At 36.5% G+C, this 25170-nt stretch overlaps 1 protein-coding gene across 1 annotated transcript in view; it reads right to left on the reverse strand.

Moving 5' to 3' along the window:
• ARHGAP15 (Rho GTPase activating protein 15) overlaps nt 1-25170 on the reverse strand; it is a 312620-nt gene that overhangs the window by 279463 nt on the left and 7987 nt on the right. The window contains exons 2-3 of the mRNA XM_074910919.1: nt 4428-4502; nt 592-653 (exon numbers count right to left, since the gene is read on the reverse strand). Of these exons, the coding sequence (XP_074767020.1) occupies nt 592-653; nt 4428-4502 (137 nt within the window). The remainder of the gene's footprint in view (nt 1-591; nt 654-4427; nt 4503-25170) is intronic.

Consider the following 25170-nt stretch of genomic DNA (forward strand, 5'->3'; position numbering starts at 1 on the left):
GGTATGAGAACTTATTACTTGGCTCCCTTCTGCAGGCAGAAAATGTAGTATTTCATATTATTCTCTCATTCTCATTGTTAACATACAGTGCCAGGCACATCACTGCTACTCCTTTACAGGCATTTAAATACAGCAAGCCATAGCAAATCCTTCCATTAAAGGCAGCACTAATATTCACATTACTTTTCAATACAAACTGGGCTAAGTGAGTAAGTGCTGACCACTTTTGATAATCTTGTCTTGGCATCACCACATGGTGGGTTCCTACATCACATCCTTGACCCCTCAAGCACATACTCGGCACCAAAAATTTACCCACTGGAAAATATACTATTGTTTTGCCTAGTGCCTTAACCTGGTCCTTAAAACATGTATTTTGTATATATATATAAAATATAGAGGCTAACCATCACACATGCTCATTGCATGCAATGAGCCTGTTGGCTGCTGTCACTTGGTTTCTGGGGCTGTAATCCTACATTGGCTTAATACTGAAACAATGGCAATTAGCAGCAATAACTATAAATACTTAAACATGTATCAACTCTGAATTTTGCAGCTGATAAGTTCTGTAACATTTACAGATAATACCTTAATTTCTTGCCACCATCTGCTATTTTAGCTTTTAGAAGATATCCTTCTTTCTCCACTACCTACAAGAAAGAGAAAAGAACATGTCATAATCATATCATTAATTCAGATGAAGGAATCCACTTAGTACATTCATAAGAGTCTGCATCTAGCTATTCTAGTGTGGGAGCATTTTATCACTAGTTCTCAGTTTAGTCACCTGTTTTTTCCAATACTGTCAGTTCTTTTGAAAATTTGCAATGATTAAGGGCAATTAGTACACAGAATTAATCTTGAAAAAATAAAAAGAATAATATTGTTTGTTGAATTTGAAGAAACTCATTTTAATGCAAGCAAAATTTCTAGGTGAGTGAAAAATTAGTTAATTGAAAATATATTGTAAGTAAATTATGTCAAGGTATCATTTCATATATTGAGTCGCAGGAGTCCATGTTTCATTGATAGCTGTAAGGGACACATCATACTCCTGTAAAAGCTTCTCAATTCTTGTCTTCTAAAGATAGTCATGTTTAGGAGTAACCAATGTCACAGAAACATTAAATATCTGTACAACACAAAAAGTTACATTGCCTTTATAGGTGCTACATTTTGCTTTGAGTTGACACCAAATCAAGGCTCATGCAAGATGTTAACATGCATCGTGCTTTTAAGCTGTGCTGCCTTTTGGATGAGCCTTGGTATTGAGGAACTCAGCCCTCCCAGACCTTAAAAAAAAAAAAAAAAAAAAAAAAAAAATCACGCTTCATTGGAGTGTGTGCATCCATGTGCAGGGAGAACTTGTCTTCAAGTTTCCAGCTGAACTAAATGATCTCATAGTATGGCACAGAAAACCAGACTGGGCTGTTCTTTCAATTCTCGACACACAAGCTGAAATGGGAACTATAACAAGAGAAAACAAAGCTGTGTTGTGCATTTTCCAAAACAACCCCAAAAAGGCAAAGTCCTTAGATGTTACCTATACCAAGGAGGACGTGACATTAGCAACCTGACATCACCTTTGTAGATGCCACACTCTGCTATTACTGTTACTGGAACCTGGTCCCTCTTCTGTGGTGTCAGAACGGGCTCAGGACCTGGCCAGTATGCACAAATCTGAGACACCTGGTTGTAGGGTACCAACATTGTGCTTCATTTTTGGCACATGAGAAGCAAGTCCTAGGCTTGCTCTTTTGTTTACATTTCTCTCTTAATTTGTGCTGCTCCACATCTCTGAACACTTTTTTTAAGGCAGAGGCCCTTGCAGACGCTTGGTTCTCTATGATCTGCTGAAACATCCTTTGTACAGCTGTGATATACAATTAGGGATAGGGGTTATTTTTGGCTATGTAAATTTATATTTAAAAATTAAAAAACAAAAGACAACAAGATGACTGGTCTTCAGCCAAACCCATTGACCTGCCATCTCATCATGTCTCATTAGCTAAGGATGTCCCAACTGTGTCAGTAATGGGAAAAGAAGCAAAATTGTGATTCAAAAAGGGTTTGTTTTCCTTTCAAACACTACTGAGTCAGTGCCTGACTTGGATATTAGAAACACCACGTGGTCTTTATAGTCAATTGTGTCACAAGGAGATTTTATAACAATTTCAATAGACTTTTGCCATCTGCAAGACCATTAAATAGCGATAAAACACGCTTTAACATGCAACATAAGGATTTTTTAATCAAACATATCTGTTATTGTGATGATACAAAATATCACGATATTAACAGTGTAATATGTTTAACTATGTCCTTAGATTTTGTCTGTTGATCATATACAGCATATAATTAAATATATGCTGCGTAAATATCTGTTTGTACATATGAAAAGGTCTGTAGGTCTGTGGGCAACGATTTAGGTGACAATCTCAAATGCGTACATGAGGATTAGCGTGTCCATTTTCTATAATTTGTACTTAACTCATGCAAATTCCTGTCATGCTTATCATTGCCATAGAAAACCCAGAGAGAAAGTATGTAGGGATTATTGTGCAGATTCATGTCAGTATTTATCTAGTGATGGATGAATTATTACAGCTAAAATAAGACTTAATCCCAATCTCCACCTACTTTTTTTTTTTTTTTTTTAAATCAAACTTATTTTACATCTTTCGATATTTTTCTTCCCCTTCTAACTCTTCATTTTCATAGCATAAAACTTGTGGTGCTTGGCCAGGGCCAGAGATGTCCAGTAACATATGAGAAAGGTTATTTTAATATTTTTACCCATCTGGAAACAGAATTTGGGAGGAGCATTGGCTAACCATTCAAGCTGTTTATTGCTTCTCTGAACCAGACCCCAAAATCTCATGCTTTCAGAGTTTACCAACAACCCTTCCCAAACTGTTATTTTAACCAATCCAAAACTAAAGGCAAATGTGATTTTAAACATCAGATCTAAATCACCTCTGTCCTTACATTTTGCGAAGTTAAAAATTGAATGTGCTTCCAGATGAAAATGCTGCTGCTCAGTCATATTTTCCTTATAATTGTCTTGAGCTAGAATAGCAAATCCACTAACAAATGCTGGGCATATAAATATCCTGATTTAAATTACATAGCTCAAATCCACCATTTGATTTAAATTAAACAGCTCAAAAATACAAGATCTTCAGTTCACATGAGACCTCTCAGTGCTAAACAAAGTAACTTTCATATATATTGCTTTAATTGAATTACTACAGGTGCTCCCTTTAAAAAAATTAGCATGGTCTTCATTAATTGACTATGTGCACAGTTTTCTCTGTAAGAAGTATAAAGGGCATTTATGGAATTACAAAACAACTTTACCACAAAGACAAATAAAAAGATTACTAGGATGACCCCAATATTTTTATAACCTCTATTTGGGGTGCTATATGCCTTTTGTTTAACATTTGTTAATATCTCCTTTTCTGTTCTCCTTGTTTTCAAAAAAATATTTCCAAGATAGCTCAAGATCATTTTACAATACCTTCTGCAAATGGATGATTTTATAGTAAAAATAACACCAAATATATCCTAATGATATACTCTGGTGTTTCTGTCTCACTAAATATCATCATTTTTTATCAAGCTGCTGCCCTTCCTGCACCTTTTCAACATATGGGAGGTTGAGAAAATGACCCAAAATGCCCTGAAGAATTAGCATAGAAATAAGAAAGTAGAATTATTGTGTGGCATTTTGTGTTTGGGGTTCTTTATTTTATTTTTAGAAGAATATTAAAGATGAGCATATGTATGTGTAATATTTGAGTTTCTAAATAATAATAAAAGACTTTCATGAGCTAAAAGTATTAGAAACTATAAGGAAAAGTAATTTTTACTATATCATAAATAGGTTCTATAGTTTTCTTAATTAGAATTCAAAGCTTCTGAACCTACCTAATCCTGAAAAGTTTGTGTAGGTAAAACTACCACTGATACCAACGTTTCTTTGATGAATTTGTGTTTGCATATTCATTTTCTTTTGACAGGAAAACCTCTATGCTTCGTATTCCCCCTGGGTTCTTTTAATGTCAAGGAAAATTGTTAAATGCCATGATAATTTTTATTTCTAAAAATTGATATTGAGAACATCTTAATATGGGCAAAGACAGGACAATGACATGCTCACATTCCTTTGTATCAAGTATTAATACCGATGAAACATCAGTCTAGTACAATTGTATCAGCAAAGTCAAGCTCTATAAATTGCTTTGTACCTTCAAAATTTATTCTTTTTATTGATTAATCAAAGTCCCACAAATCCCTTAATGTCTTGAGGTATCCAAAGCCTCATGTACTTATTCTTTAGTAAAACATGTGTAACATTTACATTATAAGCATTTAAAATAAGAAGAGTGATTTATCAGTTCTATAGAGAAATTGCTTACCGTGTGGTCCTGTGTACTAATGATGTCTGCAAGCGTTAAGTTATGCTGAGAATGATTTCTTCGATGACGATTTACCTAAAAAATAAAAAAAAAAAATTCAGAGAGGATTCAAATACATGCAGGTAAAGACGGACCAACAAATCTAATTACTGGGCATTGACAGCATGCTTTGGATGGAGTTTTGGAAACCTGATCTCCTTCAGAACTGCATTTTTGTGAAAACTGGTGTTCCTCTGAGCCCCGTGTATTTGAAATGTACAGCTACTAAACTCTAAATATCTCTGGTATAAATGTGTTTCTTTGTGATGTCACATTGGCAAAGTTACCTAAAAATTAACCAACAGATAATAATAGTTTTAAATTATGACTTTTCCATTAGGAATCTCAAAATTTGCTTAACTGGCTAGGTGCTCTTAAACCCATTTTACAGAAATAGGAAAGATGTTAATTATAACCTCGAGGTCACAAAACAAGTAAATGAAGAAACTAGAAAATAACTGGAAAAAAGCACATAACATATCAGATACTTTTAACCTGCTTTAAAGGCGATTTCTAAAGTTTCCATGACTGGAAGGCTACAGCAATACTGGACTCTGATTCTACAATTGTTCCCAAGTATGAATCCTTGATTTCCTCCGGTTCCCTCTTTTCTAGGATGAAGCCAGTATAACCATCTGTGATTTAACTCTGGAAAATTTTTGTATTACACCAGAAATTATTACGACTAAATACAAGTTTCATCACAAATCAAGTGTTCGTCAGAGCTCATTTTATAAATCTGTAACAAAGAACAGGTCACAGAAATGTGTGTCTGTGTGTATGTGTATATATATTGAAAACTTTTACTGTTTAAATTCAGCGTCAGTCATTAATAATATAATATGGAGTTGAGATCCTGTGAAATTCAACGATTATCTCCTCTTTTTTTAACTGAAGCCAAAAAGCAAGCAACAAAATATAGTCTCAACTAGTTTCCACTGTATTCATCATAATGCATTCTCTTTTTCCCTATTAAAACAGAGTTAACCAAAAGTCATAATGTATTCTGTTTATATTCAAGTGTCTGAATATAGAAAATGTTCTTAATTAATCCAGAGGGCCACGCTTAAAAAACAGTTAAACATATTATGATCCCATATTTTTTCTGCACACATTGCTTTCATGTTTATTTGTAAGCACTAACATTTTTAAGCCTTGAAATCTATATCCTAGATATTGCTCTACTCTCCTAGTCAGAGCTAATGAGCTTAATGAATTATCAGTTCTAAATTTAATACAAACATTTCAAAGAAAGAGATAAAACATTCTTCACAATTCAAAAGTTTCTCTGACCTATTTATGAAGAATATCACTTAACAATTTCATTAAGGGTGAGTAACAGCTGGTGACATGGCTGTGTCCTAAAGTGTTTTTCTCTCTTAATATTCTGCATCTTAAGCAATCGAGCTTTCATAAGAAATACTTTAGTTAGTGGCAGTCCCTCCTTTGGGGAGAAAAAAAATGTCAGACCACATTTTCTGTATTTTGCAATCTTGTTTTCAGGAGTGTCATGTTCCTGTTTTATTAGCATGTAGGGTAAACAAGAATGATTTGCTGATGCTGTTGAGAGAACTTTTAAGATTAGAGTCTTTCTATTTAGATTTTGGATGGAACTTAATATTAATGCAAGCAGAGGCATGTATATAAATTCAAAATAAATGAATTCAATTTATCTTTTTCTTTATCTTTGCTGTTCAACAACTCTGAAGGTTCTATAGTGCTCATGACATATAACTAAACTATTCAGGTCTAGATCATAGAAAGTCTTTCTTACCCAGATCCCCCATTCTAATTATTCCTTAACATACAACAGAGCATATTGCTCAGCAATGCTTTCTAAAATATAGTCTTCACTCATCCAAATTAAATAACAAGACACACCACCACTCCACAGTATCTATTTTAACATTCAGCTGCTCTCTCCAGGAATCATACGTGTCTGTTGGGGGCCCTATATGCAACTGTGAAGTGTACAGCACCGATCAAGAGCTTTCGGTCTGGTCTTTGGTTCAAGGATCAGAGCATTAGCAATAGAAATGCTTACATTTGATACATGCTAAAAAGAATATAGCAGAAGCATTAAATCCATCCACAGCCAAATGAAGAGAGGAGATAGTAAAAAGTACTGGTTTTGTATTACTTTATTAGTGGTAGTGTAGTAAAAGGACAATAGTAAGATTTCCAGGAAATATGAAAGGAGAAAAAAAAAATCCAGTTATGGATCACATTATGTGCTTTAAAAACCTCTTCACTGTATGCAAAGCAGAAATGTCAAGGAAAACTGTATGTGTACAAGGAGAAAAAAAATAAAATTAGAACTCTTACCTGATTATTTAATGTGATACTTTTGCTAAAAAAGATGTTTCTCTCATAGGGCAAAAATAAAAGAAATTGCATTAATTTGTAACCCAGCCGTGAGCAATCTCACACAAGAAGCTCCGAAGTCTGAATCTAGTTACAGAAATACCACCAAAATCCACAACTATGTAAGCCAAGATCAAGGTCTTCTGGAAAAACACCCCAAATATTTGGCTTACAAATGGAATTAACGGAAACTTCAACAAAGTTCTTACTCATGTCTACCAGCCTTTTGGTTTAGAAATAGAACTTTTTAAAGAATGAATCAAAACATCTTGAAAAAAAACTCAGCACCAGAGGCAATATATTCTTTAAATCCAGTTTTATAAAATTCCAGGAGGCCTTACACAAATTTGGTCTTAAATATATTTTACAAATACTGCTGAATAAGTTTGTTATATCACTTTCTTTATGAAATATTTAGTTCAATGTTAAAATGCTCTTAGCAGAACCTGGGTGACAGTACTCAATATACCTATGTTCGAATATATTCACAATTTTCAGTAGCATACCAAAATATTCAGAGGGAAGTGTAGGCTCAATTGTTTTAATTCTTTCATTCAGTTTTTAATAGACAGACCATAAAGGAGATGCTTTGAGTTTTGTTTTTTTTCCTCTGTAGCTCCATTCAATTACCCTAATAAAGAGAAGAAAAACCTAAATAATATCTGTCACAAGTCCTCTACCTCACCTCCCAGGGTATGATGAAAGGCAGAGATTTACAGAAGTTCGTGAGATCCCTTTTTGGGAAAGGCAGCTTATCAGCAGTTTTCTGATTTGATGAACATTCTTCAGTCAGCAACAATGTCACCTGCAGCATTAAAAAATCCACTCTGCGAGCGCTTGCAAGTCTGTGGGCAAGTCTGGTTTTGTTAAATTCAGCCTCAGCCGGCCCCCCCTTTCCCTTAGCTAAAGGGTATCCATCTCCTACCAGAGTTATTTCAGCATCTAAGCACTAATCCGTCATCATCCTTTCTACAAAGGCAAAGCCTCCATTACATATGCCTGGTATCCCGGCGTGAAGGGACAACCATCTGACAACTGCTGTTTTAACAATGATGAAGTAAAATACAATAACCTGATGTTTAATTTCATTTCTTTCTGTGTTCCCATTTGTTCTTTAAATTCTCCTTCTTTTTGTGGGAATTCATCACAACCAACTCATTCCTACTCTCTTCAAATAGCGCGGCGTTGATTTAAAGAGAGACTTGGAGGACTGATTTGGATCTTATTTCCCATTACAAGCATATTTCTGACCTAATTCATCTAGTCAAAGAGAAGCAGCATACTTCTTTTTGATTTCAACCAAACCTAGCAAAATCAAATCACATTTCTCAAAAGGCCCAGACAGGCTGCTCTAGTGCAAAGTACAGACAATTAATTATTTCCTGAAACATCATTCTGAATTCACTTGTATCCCTAATTATTTAAGATAATTGTAAGACATTTTAAGTTGTTATCAAGATTATCAAATAAGTTATTCATCACAGGTTATTTGCCCACAGACACCACCTACAAGTAGCCTGGGAAAACTATAATTTGTTTGAACAAGCAGCACCTGGAGCAGCAGAGCTCTGCTTTGGATGAAAAACTCCAGGATGACATCTACCTGCTGTTTTCTCCATCAGTTGCTGTACTGCTCCATCAAGGAGAAGGCCGTTACGGAAGTTCTGTTAGATTTTTACTGAAAATATTGTCACTGTTCATGCTTTGACATGTCTTTTTAGGGATCTAACTATTGTTTTGCTTCATCCTACCCACACTGCAATCATGGATGTGGAGATTCCTGTATAAACACCCAAAAAAAGAGAGAAATCCCCTACTGTTGAACCCCTACTTCTGGATGGTGCTCTGCTCTGGACCTCATCCAGCAAAGCACTCTGCCACGGGCTTAAGTGTTTTTCTGGATCAGGGCCAGAACACTCCATTCTTTATAGGATGGAACTTACTGGTGGCAGCCTGAAAGTTTGCAATAAAAGTACAAACTGGTCACATAAACTTTTGTGAAAACCATTCCCTCAACAGAGAGGGAGGGGTGATACCTGATTTAGTGATGTCTGTGGTCATTTTGTTCCCAGTCACTCCCGTACTGCAGTGACAGCTCATAATTGCTTAGATAGAGAAACTTAACAAAAATGTATTGTAGCATTTCTTAATGGCCCCATCCCTTGAAAGACACCTAGGCAATGGGAAGTGAAAGGAAAAATCCTGTAACATTTCACTCACTGCCATGCTCAGAGTGGTTTGTTTTAAAGATCCAGTCTTTGGCAGTATGGCAAGCCCATTGGTATCTACAGAAGCTATTTGGAAACAGCTCTGCCATAGCATGGTTTCTCTTCTCCTGAAAGGCACGGAGAAAATCACACAAGGCTGCCCACTTGGAGACGTTTCTTTGTCATCTCAGCAGATAAGGGGTTTTGGTTCATCCTCAAGAAAGGGAGGCTCTCAAGAAACAGCGGGAGCAATTCCCTTCGCCCACCTGACCTGCGGCAGTGGATGCTCCTCGTGCACTAGAGCTGTGCAATAGCTCAGCAGAAGACCCCATTCTACCCCAGAGAAAGCTCCTGTGGCCCAGTGGGCTCCTTGCCTGCAGCTGTGGCCACTGGTGCTCCTGGCTTGCTCTGGAACCCTCCTATCACCACCCTCCACAGGGTTACATTAGAACCACATGTTTGGGGATTTTTTTTCCTCCTTGCTTGTCCCAAAGAGATTTCTTCAGAAGAAAAATTAATGGAGACTACAAGGCAGTATAAGGTGACATTAGCTCACTCTGGTTCTGTTTTTTGTAAGGCTTGCAGGGAGCAAGAGGCATGAAGTACAGTTTTAGTCCTGCCCCCCCCCCCCCCCCAGCCTTCATTTTCTCCTCACCCTCCATCCCCATCCCTAGGCCCCCAAAAACTTACTGTTATACAAGTTACCAAACATTTTGCTTGGGAATAGGAACTTGCATGGATGGAGTATTTGTGCACTGACTACAGACCAGATAATCTCTCTATGCATCATTTAATAAGAAAACCACTTCATAGTCCTTACAGGCTTGAGTTTGTTACATATGATATACTCTCAAGCAGAATCTGCAGACTGAAATCGGGGGGGGGGGGGGGAAAGCAGGTTTGTGTTGCATTCCCCCTGCATGTCTCCCTTTGAGCACACTGCCCTCTATACTCAGTTCAGATCTCCAGAGCCTGTGAAAATAATGATAATGGTTTTGCTTCCCTTGACCTCTTGTTCCCTTATAAATCAGAATCCTATAGACCTTTCCCACAGTGTGAGGGTCCTCCTTCGTATTCCAGCCTGTGAAGGTAGGTATTTGATATCAAGGCAATTTAATCATGTGGGCATGCTCCCCGCCTTCAGAACTTGCTTTAGACAAGCACTGCAGCACTTTTACTGCGGGAGTATCTCGATTTACCCAGCTGCTTCATTCTTGAAATAAGAGCAAAATAATTATTCAGATCCTAGTTTAAATTTCAGTGGGTATTAAGATGAACTGATTCTCTGCAATCAGAGACTAAATAATCATGAGTTTGATTACAAAGTATGGTCTGTTTGAAACTGTGTCACCTTCTTTCCCAAAATTGTTGAGGGAGTAATCCAAATTTGGGGTAATATTTTAACTCCAGGGTTAAGCCTACATCAGGCACTAGGTACTTTTTTCCATTAATGGCTTGCTGTTTCCCAGGAGCAGATCTTCCCTAGAGTGGGAGCCCTTTTGTTCCTCTCTAGTTACTCAAATGGACTTTGAAATTTGTCCAATTGATCCTTGCTTTGAGGGAGTCCCAGCTGATGTAGTTGGCTTCATTTTTAGCCTTTTCAAGAGTAGGACATCTGCCAAAACCATATGTAGAAGAGGAGACAGCTACAAAAGGTTCTTACCACCCATACGAGTTGAAGAAATCCTAAGGCTGCTCTAAATTTGACTGCGGGTCGCTCGGATTCACATACCTGGGGATCCAACTATCACAAAGAGACCAACAGCTGCGTTGCCTCTAATCCTCAGAATTTCCAGCTGGAAATCAAACTGGAACCTGGTCTCAAAGCTTTAATATGCTTTAATTGTATTAAATACAATACTCTGATTCAAGAAAAGAACATTTAAAGTGAGACTTTTTATGTATTTGTACTAGCCTTTTCTGTTACAGCCTTTAATACGTAACAAAATACAGCAACGTGCACACTGTGACAGTATTCATCCAAAATTCACATTCATAAAAATGTGTATTATAAAATAAAATATATTGATAAGTTTTCTATTCAGATTTTTCTATTCATCATGCAGTTGTTACTTTTGGTTCACCATGATATTAGAATATATTAATCTTAACTACTGCAAGTGCTTTGATAAAATTATAGATGAGCAGTGCACCAATGATAGAGGAAATAAGGAGTAAAAGTAGTAGGAATAAAAATGCCATAGACATCACTAATTCACTGCCTCTGACATCTGCATCTACAAAAATGTGTTCTTTGATGTTATGTCTATAAAAGGTAAAAATCAAAGTTAATACAGACAGAGGGTAATGATAGATAATCTTTTCATGTCCTCTTTGGATCTTAGAAAAATAAAGACAATAAATGTGAGAACTTAGTTATGACAGCAAACTGTGTCAGCAACTGTGACTTAAAATTGCACCCCAGAATAGGATTCACAGGGTAAGAGGCAAGCAAAAAAAAAAAAAAAAATCATTAAAACTTAGTAAATGTGCAAAAAAATCCAGGTTTCTAAATTGCCTTTATAAAAATCACATCCAGTACATACACTACAATCAAAATTCACTCAAAAGCTCAGTCTCTCCTGAAAGGACTGTCTTAACAGAAAGAGAGTAATTAACATTGATGTCACACTCCTGCGAGTCATCAGTTACTGTACACCATATAGATACCCTTGTATAAAATATTATTATTGTTCTAGACAAATGCTCATTCCTCTCTAGTGGACTCTACGTAAGCATATCTCTTTATCCTGCCTACCTAATTCTTTCTTTCAGATTTAAACAAGCCAAAAACTCACCTTATGCTACTGCAGAAGCAATTTTTATTTTTGAAGGTTAATCCAACTCAGCAGGATTTAGGGATGGCACTTTTGCTTGGTCGTAGGCATGTTGGCTCAGGCCAGACAGCTGTTTGGACATTCTCCACTGGGAATCTTGCCCTCAACACCCACAGTTGATGCACATACATGGTCTACTGGCTGCCTACTTCCATGCCCATCTGTTCAGATGGCATGGTGCCCACTCACAAGTTCGCTGGATCCTTGCCCTTAGTGTGTAGATGCCAGGCAATGATGGGCTTAGATGGGCAGCCTGCAAAATACTGAAAGTGATCATTTTTTTCCTGTAGGAAGTCCTTCCTCTGTGATAGCACTGAAGCATGGACACCACATGCTACCCTGCACTTAATAACACCTGTGGACATATACGTGCCAGAAACATGAAGGGAGGGGGGAATATACTGGGGAAAAAAAAAAATTAAATTGGAACGATACAAAAAATTGAAAGGATTCTTGTGTAAGGATACGTTCTATGTTGTTAATGGCAGTGAAGGGACACCCGGGCTAACTTGAAACAAACTGGCTCAAGCATCAGAGCAGCACAGCCACGGCCACCTGAACTGGGACCAACCTGGTTTATCCTGCTTCCCAGGCTAGCGTGCTGCCGGTACCCAGCTTAGCTTGAAACAACCTTGGGCACCACACATCACTCAGTGACCACAGTCTATAAAAATCAGAGGCAGATCATTCTGAAACCAGTGTGAACCAAATCCAGACCTGTCTCACATGTTTTGCCTTCAATTCACGTTCCATATATACCATACTGCAGAAAATATTCCATGATAAACGATGGCACCGGTAAAGGTGGCTAGTAAAAAAGTAATTTTAACAAAGATCCATTTTAATTTGTGTCATTGCCCTCTGAAATAATAACTGAGAACCTCCTACTTGGTAACAAGGGATTCTTTTTATAAAAATTAGCAGAGAAGAAAAACTGCTCTGGCTTTGATGGGGTTTTCTGAGTCCAAACCCCAACCTTATTGCAGATATTGTAGGAGAAAGCAAGCAATGTTAAAATTAAAATACCATTTTCTTCCAAATATAGTTTGATCATATCAGCACATAATAGTGTTACTAAAAATATTTTTGCTAACTAATCCAAAAGAATATATTTTATTAAAATTTAGATGACATTATTTGAACAACTTTATATGTGTACTTAAATCCCGTGGTATTTTTCCAGACCATTCGTAGTTCTATAGCTGTCCTTCATACACTGTGTGCAAGCCATTAGAAAAGTTACATACTATAGTTTCTGCTCTTCGATTAGATGACCAAAACTTCTAATAGGAGGGAGAGGAAAAATCAAAGACATCACTGCAGCAAAGACTATTTCCAACAGAGTCTTCCAGGACTCCTCCTTTCTGCCAACACTCTGGCGAACAAACTATCACACTTACAAACACTCATGGAAAATTAATAAAATGAGTTGCAAATACCCATGAAACAGATTCATAAAATTATTCTAACAAGTGTTTTTCTCTTTTTTTCTTCCCCTTCCCCTTGCTGAGTGCACCCCAATACTGCTCTAACTATTACGGACGCTCGCTAGCAGGCTAAAAAGAGATATAAAAGCTATGGCATGGCTGGGTCTGCAGCCTGGCTTGGGGCTCTCATCTAGTCAGCAGTGGAAGCCTGTGCTCGAAGGCACATTTAAGCTGTGTCTAACTTAGTGTTTACTCTGGGGTGACTGGATTTGAGCGTGCTGTCCCTACCCTAGAGAATTGTTTGCTGTGTGGAGACATCAGTCTTGTCTTTGAGCATGCTCCACCAAATCAGTCATGTGTGACTACTTGATCTGTTTTTGTCTGGACATATTGTCAAATTGTTGTGTCCAAGTTTCACAGGAGCGGTGCCGAAAAAGTCCTGGCTCCAGAATGAAATTAGATTTATAAAGAACACAAGCCAAAAAAAGTCGCTATGAACATCCAGTGACAAAAAATAAAAAAAAAAAAAATCAAAGAATCTGAATAAAAACTATTTTACTCTGACTTCCAAGCTTAGTTCAGCTTCTTTAATCTGAAGGGGAAAAAAACACTGAGACTACCTCCTTTCTAACTTTTAGGTTGCTGATTCCAGACAGCACAGAGGGAAAACATTGGCTTTTACAACGGTTAAGTCCTTTGTTTTTGTCAGTACAGGAATTTTCACAAAGTACAATTTTAATGTGATTGGAAGGAACATCTTCTAACACAGGTCACGGCTGACAACCCCATAGCTAAATCTTATTAAAAACTATTCAGAGATCAAAATTAAAGACTGTAATACAGAGCCACTTGGATACCTGTCAGCTTGATAATATCTAGATGGCCATCTAACTTGCCACCTGCTCCCCTTCCCTTTGCTCTAATAACCTGAGTAAGCTTGTGAATGCTTTTTTTTTTTTTTCTCCAGCTCTGTTGGCTCATATTAGTCCCATTTCATCACAACCTGTAATCTCTTAAAAAAACCCAGTATTGCTTATTAACATTTTTCAGAGGACCAAAGTGCATACACAGCAGAAGCAAGAATGAAGCAAAGTTTTCAAACAGACTTTCCCAGGTGCCATTATAAACACTAGCATGAAAGAAGTAATCAAAATAATAACTGATCTACTTCAAGTAGCTTTTTAAGCAAATGGGTAATTTTGCAAAGGTCAATTAGCAGGACGACTCCTTCTTATTCTATTTGACATCACAGTATTCAGCTAGGAAAAGAATGAAAATATTTGAAAGCTTAACTTTTCTTCACTTTTCCTTTGAGATTTCTCAGTTTTATATTTAATCACAACCTTGCAGAAAACCAGGTAGGACAGCAGTGATTGCTAATACTGTTACACAGCTCTGGGATTCTCCACTTGCAATTTGCCTTCATCTCACACAAAATTAATATCCTAGCACTATTACCAAAACCTGCTGACACAGGAAAAGGACTACAATTCAAAGGTTAGTGTTTGTTTGGGTGGGGTTTGTTTTTTTTTTTAATATCAGAATTAGTTCTTCAAATTTGTATTGGGCTTCCAGGTTCTTAATCTGATTGTTTGCCACACAGGCTAAAAATAAAATATAAAAAATAAGAAAAGAAAATGTCATGTACTTGCATCTTGGCAAAATAAGAAACACAATTGCAAAATTATGTTGTCCATATTGCTTAAATATTATCATTTGCCTTTCATAGACAAATACTTAAAATAATACGACAGTTCCTTTTGTGCTCACTCTACAAATTGGTCCATGTGCTGAAGACAACGTGTAGGAGAGGGAAGTGCATATTTCTGATCCCAGCACACTGAATCTCCTGGTTTTACTCTTGTGGCATTACACTGACAGCAAACCATATAACGTTAATACAGCAGCTAAAGAAAAAAAAAAAGAAATGGAATTATCCTGTTTGAAACTTCTGAAGTGTCTAGACAGACTGGAAATTGCCCTTGATTTGATTTTCCTCATTCTGTTCTGATAGAGAAGTCACCTAACCTACACAGAGTAGAAAACCCCCAACAAAACCAGATAAGAATCATCCACTGTCATCCAAAATGTGGACAGCGTATAAAGGCAGTACTTCAGGTACACTGCCAGAGAAGTCATTGACCTTATTAAAAAAAATAATAACACATATATAATAAATATTAAAAAAAAAAAAAAAAAAAAAAAGAAAGAAAAAACCAGCACCTCAAGAAAACAAACAAGCCAAATGTTATTAGAAGCTTTGGTGGCACATGAAAACAGAATTGTGAGTATACATTTCAGTGTCTATATACCATGCTGTACAGGCACATATAGCACACTGTCAGCAAAGCTGCAAATACACATCACATAACAGAGGGAAAAAGGCTTTGATTTATCACGTATGTGCTCCGTTTCTTCCTCTTTTGTCCCCAGTCCAATGAAGGCTTTCAAATAGCACCTGCCACTGTATCTCTTTGCTTCTCCACCCCTTGACATGGATGAGGAATCAAGATGGCACTGTTTATAGAAATGTTTATATAAATATTTTATCCAAACTATGCTGGACTTAGCCTAGGAAATTTCTCTTTGATATTTCTCTGGAAGGGATCCATTTCTTATTTGAAGGCATGAAAAAATGATGAATTTACCAATTCTCTTGATAGTTTCCCACTAGTCCTTGCAAAATGTACTGTAACTCTCATTTTATTTTGGGGGACTTCCAACTTCCAGACGTTTCATCTTGTATTGCCTTTTTCTGCTACATTAAAGAACTGTTTGGTGCCCAGTGTTGTCCCTTAATTAGGTAAGTAGGAAATCAATTGCTTTTCAATTTCCTTTGGATAATTTAAACATGCTGAGGTCTGTAGGTCCTTCATTGGCAAGACAATTTTCCTAACCTCCCATTCTTTTTTTTTTGGTTTTTTTTTGCTTCTTCCTTGCATAATCTTAATTATTTTAGTATGATTATTCTAGTTTCCTTATCATCAGTGTCATTGACAGACATGAGCGTTTGTCACCTCACTTCTTCTTTATCACTCAGAAGGGTCAGCTCAAACTTTTTGACACCAGAACAGCCCGAGGAGCTACATTTGCAGTAAAATCTCAGAATACAGTTCCTAGTTCTGGGAACAGCATGGCCTGTGTTTCCCATATATACATATATTTGGATAAATTAAAATGCACTTTCAGCCATTAAGCAATCCAGATCACTCTCCACAAGTGCCTTTACCCAGACCTATTTGCCAGTCCATCAATCTCTGCTTTATTTTAAAATGTTATTGGAACTGTTCTATTTACTTCCATATCATGGATAAAAAGAGTGATTAGTGTCAAGCTTAATACTAGTCCCTCGAGAACAACTCTAAAAATTCACCCTGTTGATCATGATTCCCCAGGGACTACTTCCCGAAATGTGTAAATTAATCAGTTCTTAATCCATTTAACGTGTTCTTCACTGATACAGCACATAGCTAATATTTAATCAGAATGTCACGTACTATTAAGTTGAGTGACTTAGAAAGTTTCACCACACTTCACAAATATGGCTGCCTTTTTCAACGAAACTTGCATCAAAAAGTAATTACATTTCCTTGGGGTTTTTTAATTTATTTTTTATTCAGTTATTGACATCAATTATATTCCTAACTTCTTTCTTTTTTTAAAAATGAAACCCTGCAATAATTTTTCCATTATTTGTCCCAATACTCTGTCAGGTTAATCTGCCTATAAAGTTTTCTGAGTCATGCCATTTTCTCTTTTTGCATATTGGCATAATAATTGCACTTTGTGAAATTTTTGTAATTTCCACGACAACCCAATATTTCTGATTAAAATCAACAGGCAAGAACCACCTTAGAAAACTCTTTAAGGCTCTAGCATGACATTTATTTAAGTTTCCTAAAATTTCGCCAAATACCATTAGTAGGTGCCATTCAACATGGTTTTCGTCATTAATAATAGCATGGAAAGTTCATCATCAATTTTTTGTAAGCAAATCACTCATGATTAAAAAACGAAACAAACAAACAAAAAAAAAACCCACAACCCCAAAACCCCACAAATATTTATTGACTGTTCCTGTTTTTTCTTTATCACTATTAACAGCTGCATCCTCTTAACAGTATGCCTGTAACAGCACAGCATTAAGCTCTCAAAATTAGAGATAAAACAAGATTCTTGAAATTATTCCTGTGCGTAGAGCTCCGAACTTAAAGAATCCGGAAGACTGCAGGACACAGTAAAAGCATCAGTTCGGTCCAACACTGCAGTTCTTGCAGGATTCCTCTCAGCGATACAATATCTGGGGTGAAGTTTATTACAGGGAAGATTTTACACACTGTTTAGCTTTTGGCTGCTTTTCACTGAGTAAAGGGCCTGTCTATCTCTATAACGGGTGCCATTACAAAATCCAGTCAATTAGTCAATATATCTCAGTTTATCACTACCTAGATTCAGTGACTATAGATTTATAAAATGGTGAATGCACAGCACGTTGCCTTATAGAAGGAATGAAACTACCTGGAATCTACAATTTCCTCAGTGCTAAAATAATGAAGTTGATTTTGCAGTGCACTGCATTTTATATAATCATCTCTTTAACTGTAAGGAAAGTCGCCAAATCAAAAATGGGGTAATTTGTCTCATTTATACAGGTGCACATACAATCGGAAAGGCAGAGGCAAGCTGGCATACTGCATCATGCTGATTTTTAAAATATCTGCTTATATCTTCTTGCAGGTTTAAGCATGTGCATGCGTTAAAATGGAACACAATGGAAGATAAATCCTCCTAAATTATAATTCCTTCAGTCATTTATTACACATTGCCATAGAAACTGATTTGCAAACTATTTTCTACGTGGCTGTAGAAGTATCAAAATTTAAACAATGCTTTGAATAAACATCTTAAAACGTTCAGGTGCCAGTATACAAAGGGTCATTCTCTTCCCAGCTCAAATATCCAAAATGCTGTAAGTGGAGACTGACCTTAAAAAAAAATCCTACTCCAGATGTGGAGATCATCAGATCTATTACACAGACCCATTCAGGCACAGATATAGCGGTGGTTGTAAATGTTCAGAAAAATTAACATAAAGGCACACGTAACTAATAGGTGATTAAGTACAACCAGTGGGAAGCGGGAAGGGTTGTTTGCTTATACACTACTGTGAGAATTCATCTATATGTGGTGCAAATGCATGCAGAAGTGAGCTATGGCGAATTCTTTTCCTAAAATTTATTCTTTCGATAATTACTGAAAGATTAAGAGATAGTCACAGGGTAGAGATGGACTTTTCTTAAAATTGCTCGCATATGCTTTGTAAGTGATATTTTTCTGAGCCTAACACCTTCTGTTTTGTAGGTCATACGGATATCTACAGACTGTGTGGATACTGAAGGCTCTTGTCCTTTAGCCTTCTGCCTCACCACATGATTGAGCATCCATATACCTTACAACCATACACCCTGTCGAGTGTTATTCTCTTACATATCACAATTTACCTCGCTTTCTCCACTCAAACATGCAACCAAGCTGAGCAACAAGCTGCTTCAGCTGCCATGTCATTTCAGTTTTTACACATCTTCTCTTTTTATGTGTGCTCTACATCTCCGTGATGTCTCATCTCCCCATTCCACTGCCATAGGCTACAAGTCAGGAACAAAGCTCAGGCTCAATGTCAAACAGAGTGAAAATGGGAAAAATCATAGAAAAGAAAGTTAATGGGCACAAACAGAGCCCTAAAACTTTCATTCTTGTGGGCTCTGCAACTTTGCCTCATTTCTTGGCAAAATTTGAAGTAGAAGAGAGTAATAGTCTTGTGTAGAAAATGCTTTAAAATATATTTATCTAATACAACTCAAAAAAATTGAAGTGGAAGAGTTATGCTTACATATTAAGGGACAAATAATCCCATGAAGTGAGCAATCAGCTCCCTTTTACCAGAAGCATTATCTTTTTTCCACTACCCACCATTCTCCTGCCTTCCCCTTTTCCTTGCCTGGCCACTGTGGCTTGTGGAGGTTCACATTTCCAAAAACACCTCAGCAAATTATGGTCCTGAGTCTAAGACACATAAACGGAGCCCACAACGGAAATCACAGCTTCTCTGCCTGAATGGAGGCCTCTCTCATTTCAAACAGGGAAATTTCAAGGTGAAACACCCTTGAAATCTCTCTCTTCTCAACAAGTTTGCTAGTTCTGTCTTTAGAACAAAAAAGTTACCTTTCATATATCATTGATTTTTTCCTGTAATAAACATTTCTGATTTTCTGAGGAAATTACTATGTTTGCAACCTACATTTAAAAAAAAAATTAAAAAAAATTAAAAAAACAAAACCCAACACCCAATATTTTAAAAATGGTTGAACCTACCCGCACTGATTTGGCTGGCAAGCACACAGATTTCCATTGTGTGGGATCATGGTCTTAGATGTCATTAGCCATTTGGTTACTATGAAATCTAATTCATGCCCTAAGTCTTTTTTTAAAAAAATAGGGATTGAATATTTCTGTAAAAAATTAAAGGTCCCAGGGCACACTAATGTATAATAAAAGGGGATAATTTATTTCTATTCCCACACTCTAGAATTATTTTGTTCAGAAAATACAATCTTGTTCAGAATCTCGTGTCTCTCATTCCCAAATGAATTTATATTTTTTTTAAAAATAACACTCCTCTTCTTATAGATCCCTAAAATCAAACACGAATAAATACTAATATGACAAACATTAACATTAGTATTTATTTGGATCCGGACACTTGATTTATCAGCTAAATTGTTCAGAAGGTAACACCATACTTTATGCGACCCTGCTTGTTATTGTGTGTAAACCTTACCTAAACATATGTAAGCTTAATAAACCCTTTCACTTTTAAATGTCAGTACTTTATCTTTCCACTATTTGAAGCATATAATTTATATTTTTGAACTAACATCCTATAACTGAGCTTAATGTAAATTATATATATATTTTTTTAACATCTTTCAGATGAGCAAGCCAGAGTGAAAAAAATAAAACGCCTTTCATTTGGGGGTGCATGCATTCATGATGTATTTTCAGTCTGTTTATTAAGTAATCATATCTGGGTACAAGTGTCAACACAATTTACGTTTTGAATAATGTGAAGCAGATAACCTCAATTAACAAGTAATTAGAGTCATTTTCCTATTAAGCAGTTTCCCTAATTGTTTTTGAAACCTGGAACTAAAATTGTAATAAATAATAAGCGGCCAAAACATGTCCCTGAATTAGCTTAATCTAGGCTCTTCCACTGGAGACTGGGAAAAACACATCAGAAATAAGGGCTGAATACCCACATGATATTGAGAGGAGAGGGAAATATTTTGTAGCTGTGGACCTCTGCTTAATCTAGTCTATTCTGTGTGGGTTTTTTTCTTTCTCTCTCTCTTTTCATCCCCATGATTTATTATATGAACATTTAATATGAAGTATTTGACTTAATCATTACTGTGAATTGACTAGAACTTATCAGGGAAAAAAAAACCATGCCAGAGCAAACATGTAGGGTATTTATTGTCTCTGTTGAACTACAGTTTATAGTAGTGCAAATGAATTTGATGTATTATACTACCTTGCCAGCATACTATAACTCTCTTTATGTAAAATAACAAATATAACCTGGTTTTCCCAAATAGAACAATTTGTGGATTTGCTTCTGGTCATCAGAAAAAAAAAAAACAAAACACAAAACACCACCAAAAACCACATTCCCTTTGATATCAGTCATTAAATAGATACATGCCACATATCAAGTACAATAAATGAGCTCAGAGAACATGAAGTTTCGTGTGTATTTCTCTGCTTACACTACATGAGCTCATGGAAAACACCTATGTTGTATTCTGTCTGCCATAGCCAAAAATAGGGAAAAAAAAAAAAAAATCTAGTTAAACACAAAAAGAAATCCAGCAGCTGCTCCTCACCCTAAGCCAAAGAAAACAAGCAAACTAAAAACTAACAGAAAACCTACCCAAAAGTCCCAGGGGAAAAAAAAAAAAAAAAAAAAAAAAAAAAAAGGCAAGTGCAATAATATTCTCTTCACCCACAAACTCTAGCCTAAGCCAAAGCCTCCTGTCTTGCAGATGCATCTATCACAATTGCAGCTGGAGAGCTGTACTGGTAGGATATACCATCTTCCCCTGAAGGTAAGGAAAGAGAGAGATTTCCCATAGCCCGTGAAGGAAGCAAAGTGACTGTGACTACTCAAAAAGGCTCTTAGTTAGTTTATATCTAACCAGACTTTCCTCTTCAACCCATAAATAGACACTTTGCTGTTGTCTCTATGTCTACAGGAAATTTTGCCAACTTGGAAGAGTACAGGGCTTATATATTCTCCATTTAAAAATAAAATAAATAAATCAGTAAGGTAATAAATCAAAATCAGGCCCCTAAAAATAAAAAGTGAAAACCCTAGGAAGATACCGTGAGAAATTCCAGGAAGAACTCTGGCAGCTATGGGAGGACATGAGCTGTTCTGAAGAATTACAAACATTTAAATAATATAACTTTCTGGAAATTAGGCTTTGTGAGAAATCCCATTGATTTCTTTTAAGTCATTTTATTAAAAGGTCTATTAATGCTTGGCTTGCACTTTGTGGCTATGAGAGATGTTGGAGTGAAGAGCTATCAAAGGTGGCTATCAAAGTTTTTTTTTTCTTTTTTTCCATTTAACTTTTTCTAACTATTAAGCTACTCATTTTGTGGAGACAATCATTAGTGTCTTTAATGTGAAACAAAGCTTCTGGATAAGAGCTGCTAGCTGAAGATCAATATGAAAGATATCATTTCAGTTACAGCTTTAATAACTGTAACAATAGGGAGCCTGGCATCGCCAGCTTTATGCATTAATGTAATTTAGAATCTACCAGGTACAAATCTTATCAAGCATTAGCAGTGGCTGCACTGGGATTTGCTAGGTAAGGAAACCGTATGATAAATGGGAAGTATTTTTAAAGGTAAACCTTCATGTAATCAGGCTCATCTGCCATAAAACCATAAAAGAATTTACATGAAAAAAACAAGTAAAACCAAAAGAGATTCTCAGAAAACGATGGCAGCTTTTAAGGAACTGGTGGTGCATGGACACATAATGTGCTCAGAGTATATTAGGATGCCTCTCTTGTTTAGATCATCATGAAAATCATATGACCATAAGATTGGAGGATTAGGAATTTCAGCCAAAAAAAGTGCAATTAAAGATTTTTCTACAAACAACCATACATAGAAGTCCACACCTACCTGGAGGCACATTGCAGAGCTTTTAGCTAAACCACAGAATAAACGAGGAGGTTTTTCCCACGCTGCCAGCATCGCACCAACACTGCAAACCAGTAGCACAACCCCTCCTCTAGCTAGGACCCACAGCTCTACTCAGCTGCAGCAAATTCACCTTTCCCACCTCATTTCTTCCAGCCCACCTGCCTCCAAATCCCTCAGCTCCCTACTTGCTCTGTGCTTTTCACAATCAGCCCATTGGTTCAACCTTTCCCAGGCTTTTGAGATTTGCATGGTGGTGTCATCCTTATTCTTCTGTAATGGTTTATCTATGATCAGCTTATTTCTTTTCCCAACAATTCAATGACTTCATTAAAAAAGAATAAAAATCACCACACACACACACCCCCAAAAAAAAAAAAAAAAAAAAAAAAAAAGAGAGAAAACCAGGCCTGAAAATGTTAAAACAAAAATTTTGGATCTTCCTTGCAAAGTTATTCTTAAAACCTGATGCAACAAATTGGCAGGTTTTTTTAAACAATTTGTTTAACTTGTGTCCAAATGTCTTCAGGTTTTAGTGCTTACAGGTGGCCACTTTAGATTTACACTTTAATTTTGAGAAAGATCTAAACTGGGAACACTGAATTTTCAGTTTATCATTTGCTGATAAAAAATGGAAAGCTCAAGGTTGAAGTAGCCAACTACTGAAAAGAGTTGGCACCTGGCACTTTAATTTTTAAACATTGTTTTTTGTGTGTAATGAGGTTGTAAAGTAAGAGTCTGACTTCAGGACCACAATCAAGAAGAATGAGCTCTTAAGGATGACAGAGCTGCTGATGTGAAGCTCAGTTGGTCCAAAACCCAGGTTTGGTCCAAATAAACACAGAAAAGTTTGGATGTTCATCTGGGTTTTCTACCTGCCTTGGGGCTAGAGATGTCATGAGAACAGATTCGCTCATCACAGCTGCAGCACTTCCAGTTCTGGCCATGGATGAAATATCCAGGAAAACAATCTTTCTTGTAGAGCTCTGGGGGAGTGGAGGGAAGTAAGGGAAAATGGGATAGGGTATTTCACAATCTTTCAAATTTTATTCCAAAACTGGGGGAAGATTCAGAGATTTGAAAGGATAGCACATTTTTTGCTTTATTTGGGTTTTGGCTACACTCTTAAATGCAACTTTTTACTATAACTGTCAGAATACGTGGCAGCTCAGATAGTCAATAATCATGAAAAGAAAGGCACAACTGTTTCTAAAGTTTATGCATATTCAGTACTGTCCTAAAGTAACAAACATAAATTATTGGTCTCTAAAATACAAAGGAAAAAAAAATAATTTTTTTTGTTCCACATGCTGTATACTGAAAAACGAAACTCCTTCTTTCTCTCAAGGTGTAGGGTCTTGGGCCCTTTGAAGGGGAAAGTTTCAATTCCAATCTTGCCATGGCTGGGTATGTATGCATACACACCCATAAAAACAAAATCACAGATGATCAAGACCTATTTCCATTAAGGCTATGAACCTCACCAAACAAGAAATCAAACAGAAAATAAAACGTTACCATGTTAGAATGGCTGGATCAGATCCTGCAAAAGAAAAAAGCTGACTTCAGAGGGAATTTGATCTGATTTAGAGCACGAGAATGCTGCTGTCAAGTATTTGTCTAAGAATAGGCACGTTGTCTAACAAGGACACTCTACTGTGTGTTTTAAAACCTCTTCTCAGTGTATTAAACAATATTTAATAAGCATGTCTGTATATTGTGCAATAGCACGTGTATTTAGGGCATGCACAAAATAATTTGATCCCGGTTTCATTGCATCAGTAGTGTAATTATTTCACTGTAGTAATAAAAAAGAAAAAAAAAAAAAAAGAAAAAAAAAAAGAAACCCTGGTTCTTTACCTCTCCTGTCATGTTGCATCGGGTCACTTTGTGTCACATGATGTGATATAATGTAACTCAATGCAAGGAGACACATGTCCCTTCTCATTGGAAATTTAAAGAAATGGAGCTTACTTTTCCCCTGTGGGAAACTATGCAGGTCAGGTGCCCAAGACTAGCTACGGGAAGTTTGATATCATCTCAGTTTCAGTACCTACATATTTCAACTCTTATGGCGTTTTGAAAGGAAATGTGTTAGATGGCACAATTTAGCTGTAATACAGTACTTAATAAAGATAGCGTAAGAGGAATATAATTCCACAGCTTATGTTCCTTGTCACGGTGTGCACTGACACATATTGACAAAGAGACTCTTTTAAACAATACTTTTAAGCATACTTTTTGAAATATACGCTATAAAACATGAAAGCCCTCAGAGAAACCTAATACCGCTAAAAAGCGTGTGGGTATAGAACCAAGGGAACAGAACTGATTAATGATGAAGCCAAAACAAGACTTTTTTTTGTATGAAAAATAGTGAAACAGTTAAGCACAGAGAATATAGATAAGGAAAATGTTTAGGACCTGGGGCCAAGTTCCCATCTCAGTTACACTAGCATAATTGTGGAATAATTCCATTTCAATTAATAGAGTTAATATGATGAGAATAGAATTATCGATGTAATGAGCATGATTGAAACATAACAGTCAACCCAGCTCTGAGGCAGACTCCGTAGTGTGTGCAAAGGAC

This window comes from Athene noctua, chromosome 7 (genome assembly GCF_965140245.1).
Source record: "Athene noctua chromosome 7, bAthNoc1.hap1.1, whole genome shotgun sequence".
Classification (NCBI taxonomy): Eukaryota; Metazoa; Chordata; class Aves; order Strigiformes; family Strigidae; genus Athene; species Athene noctua.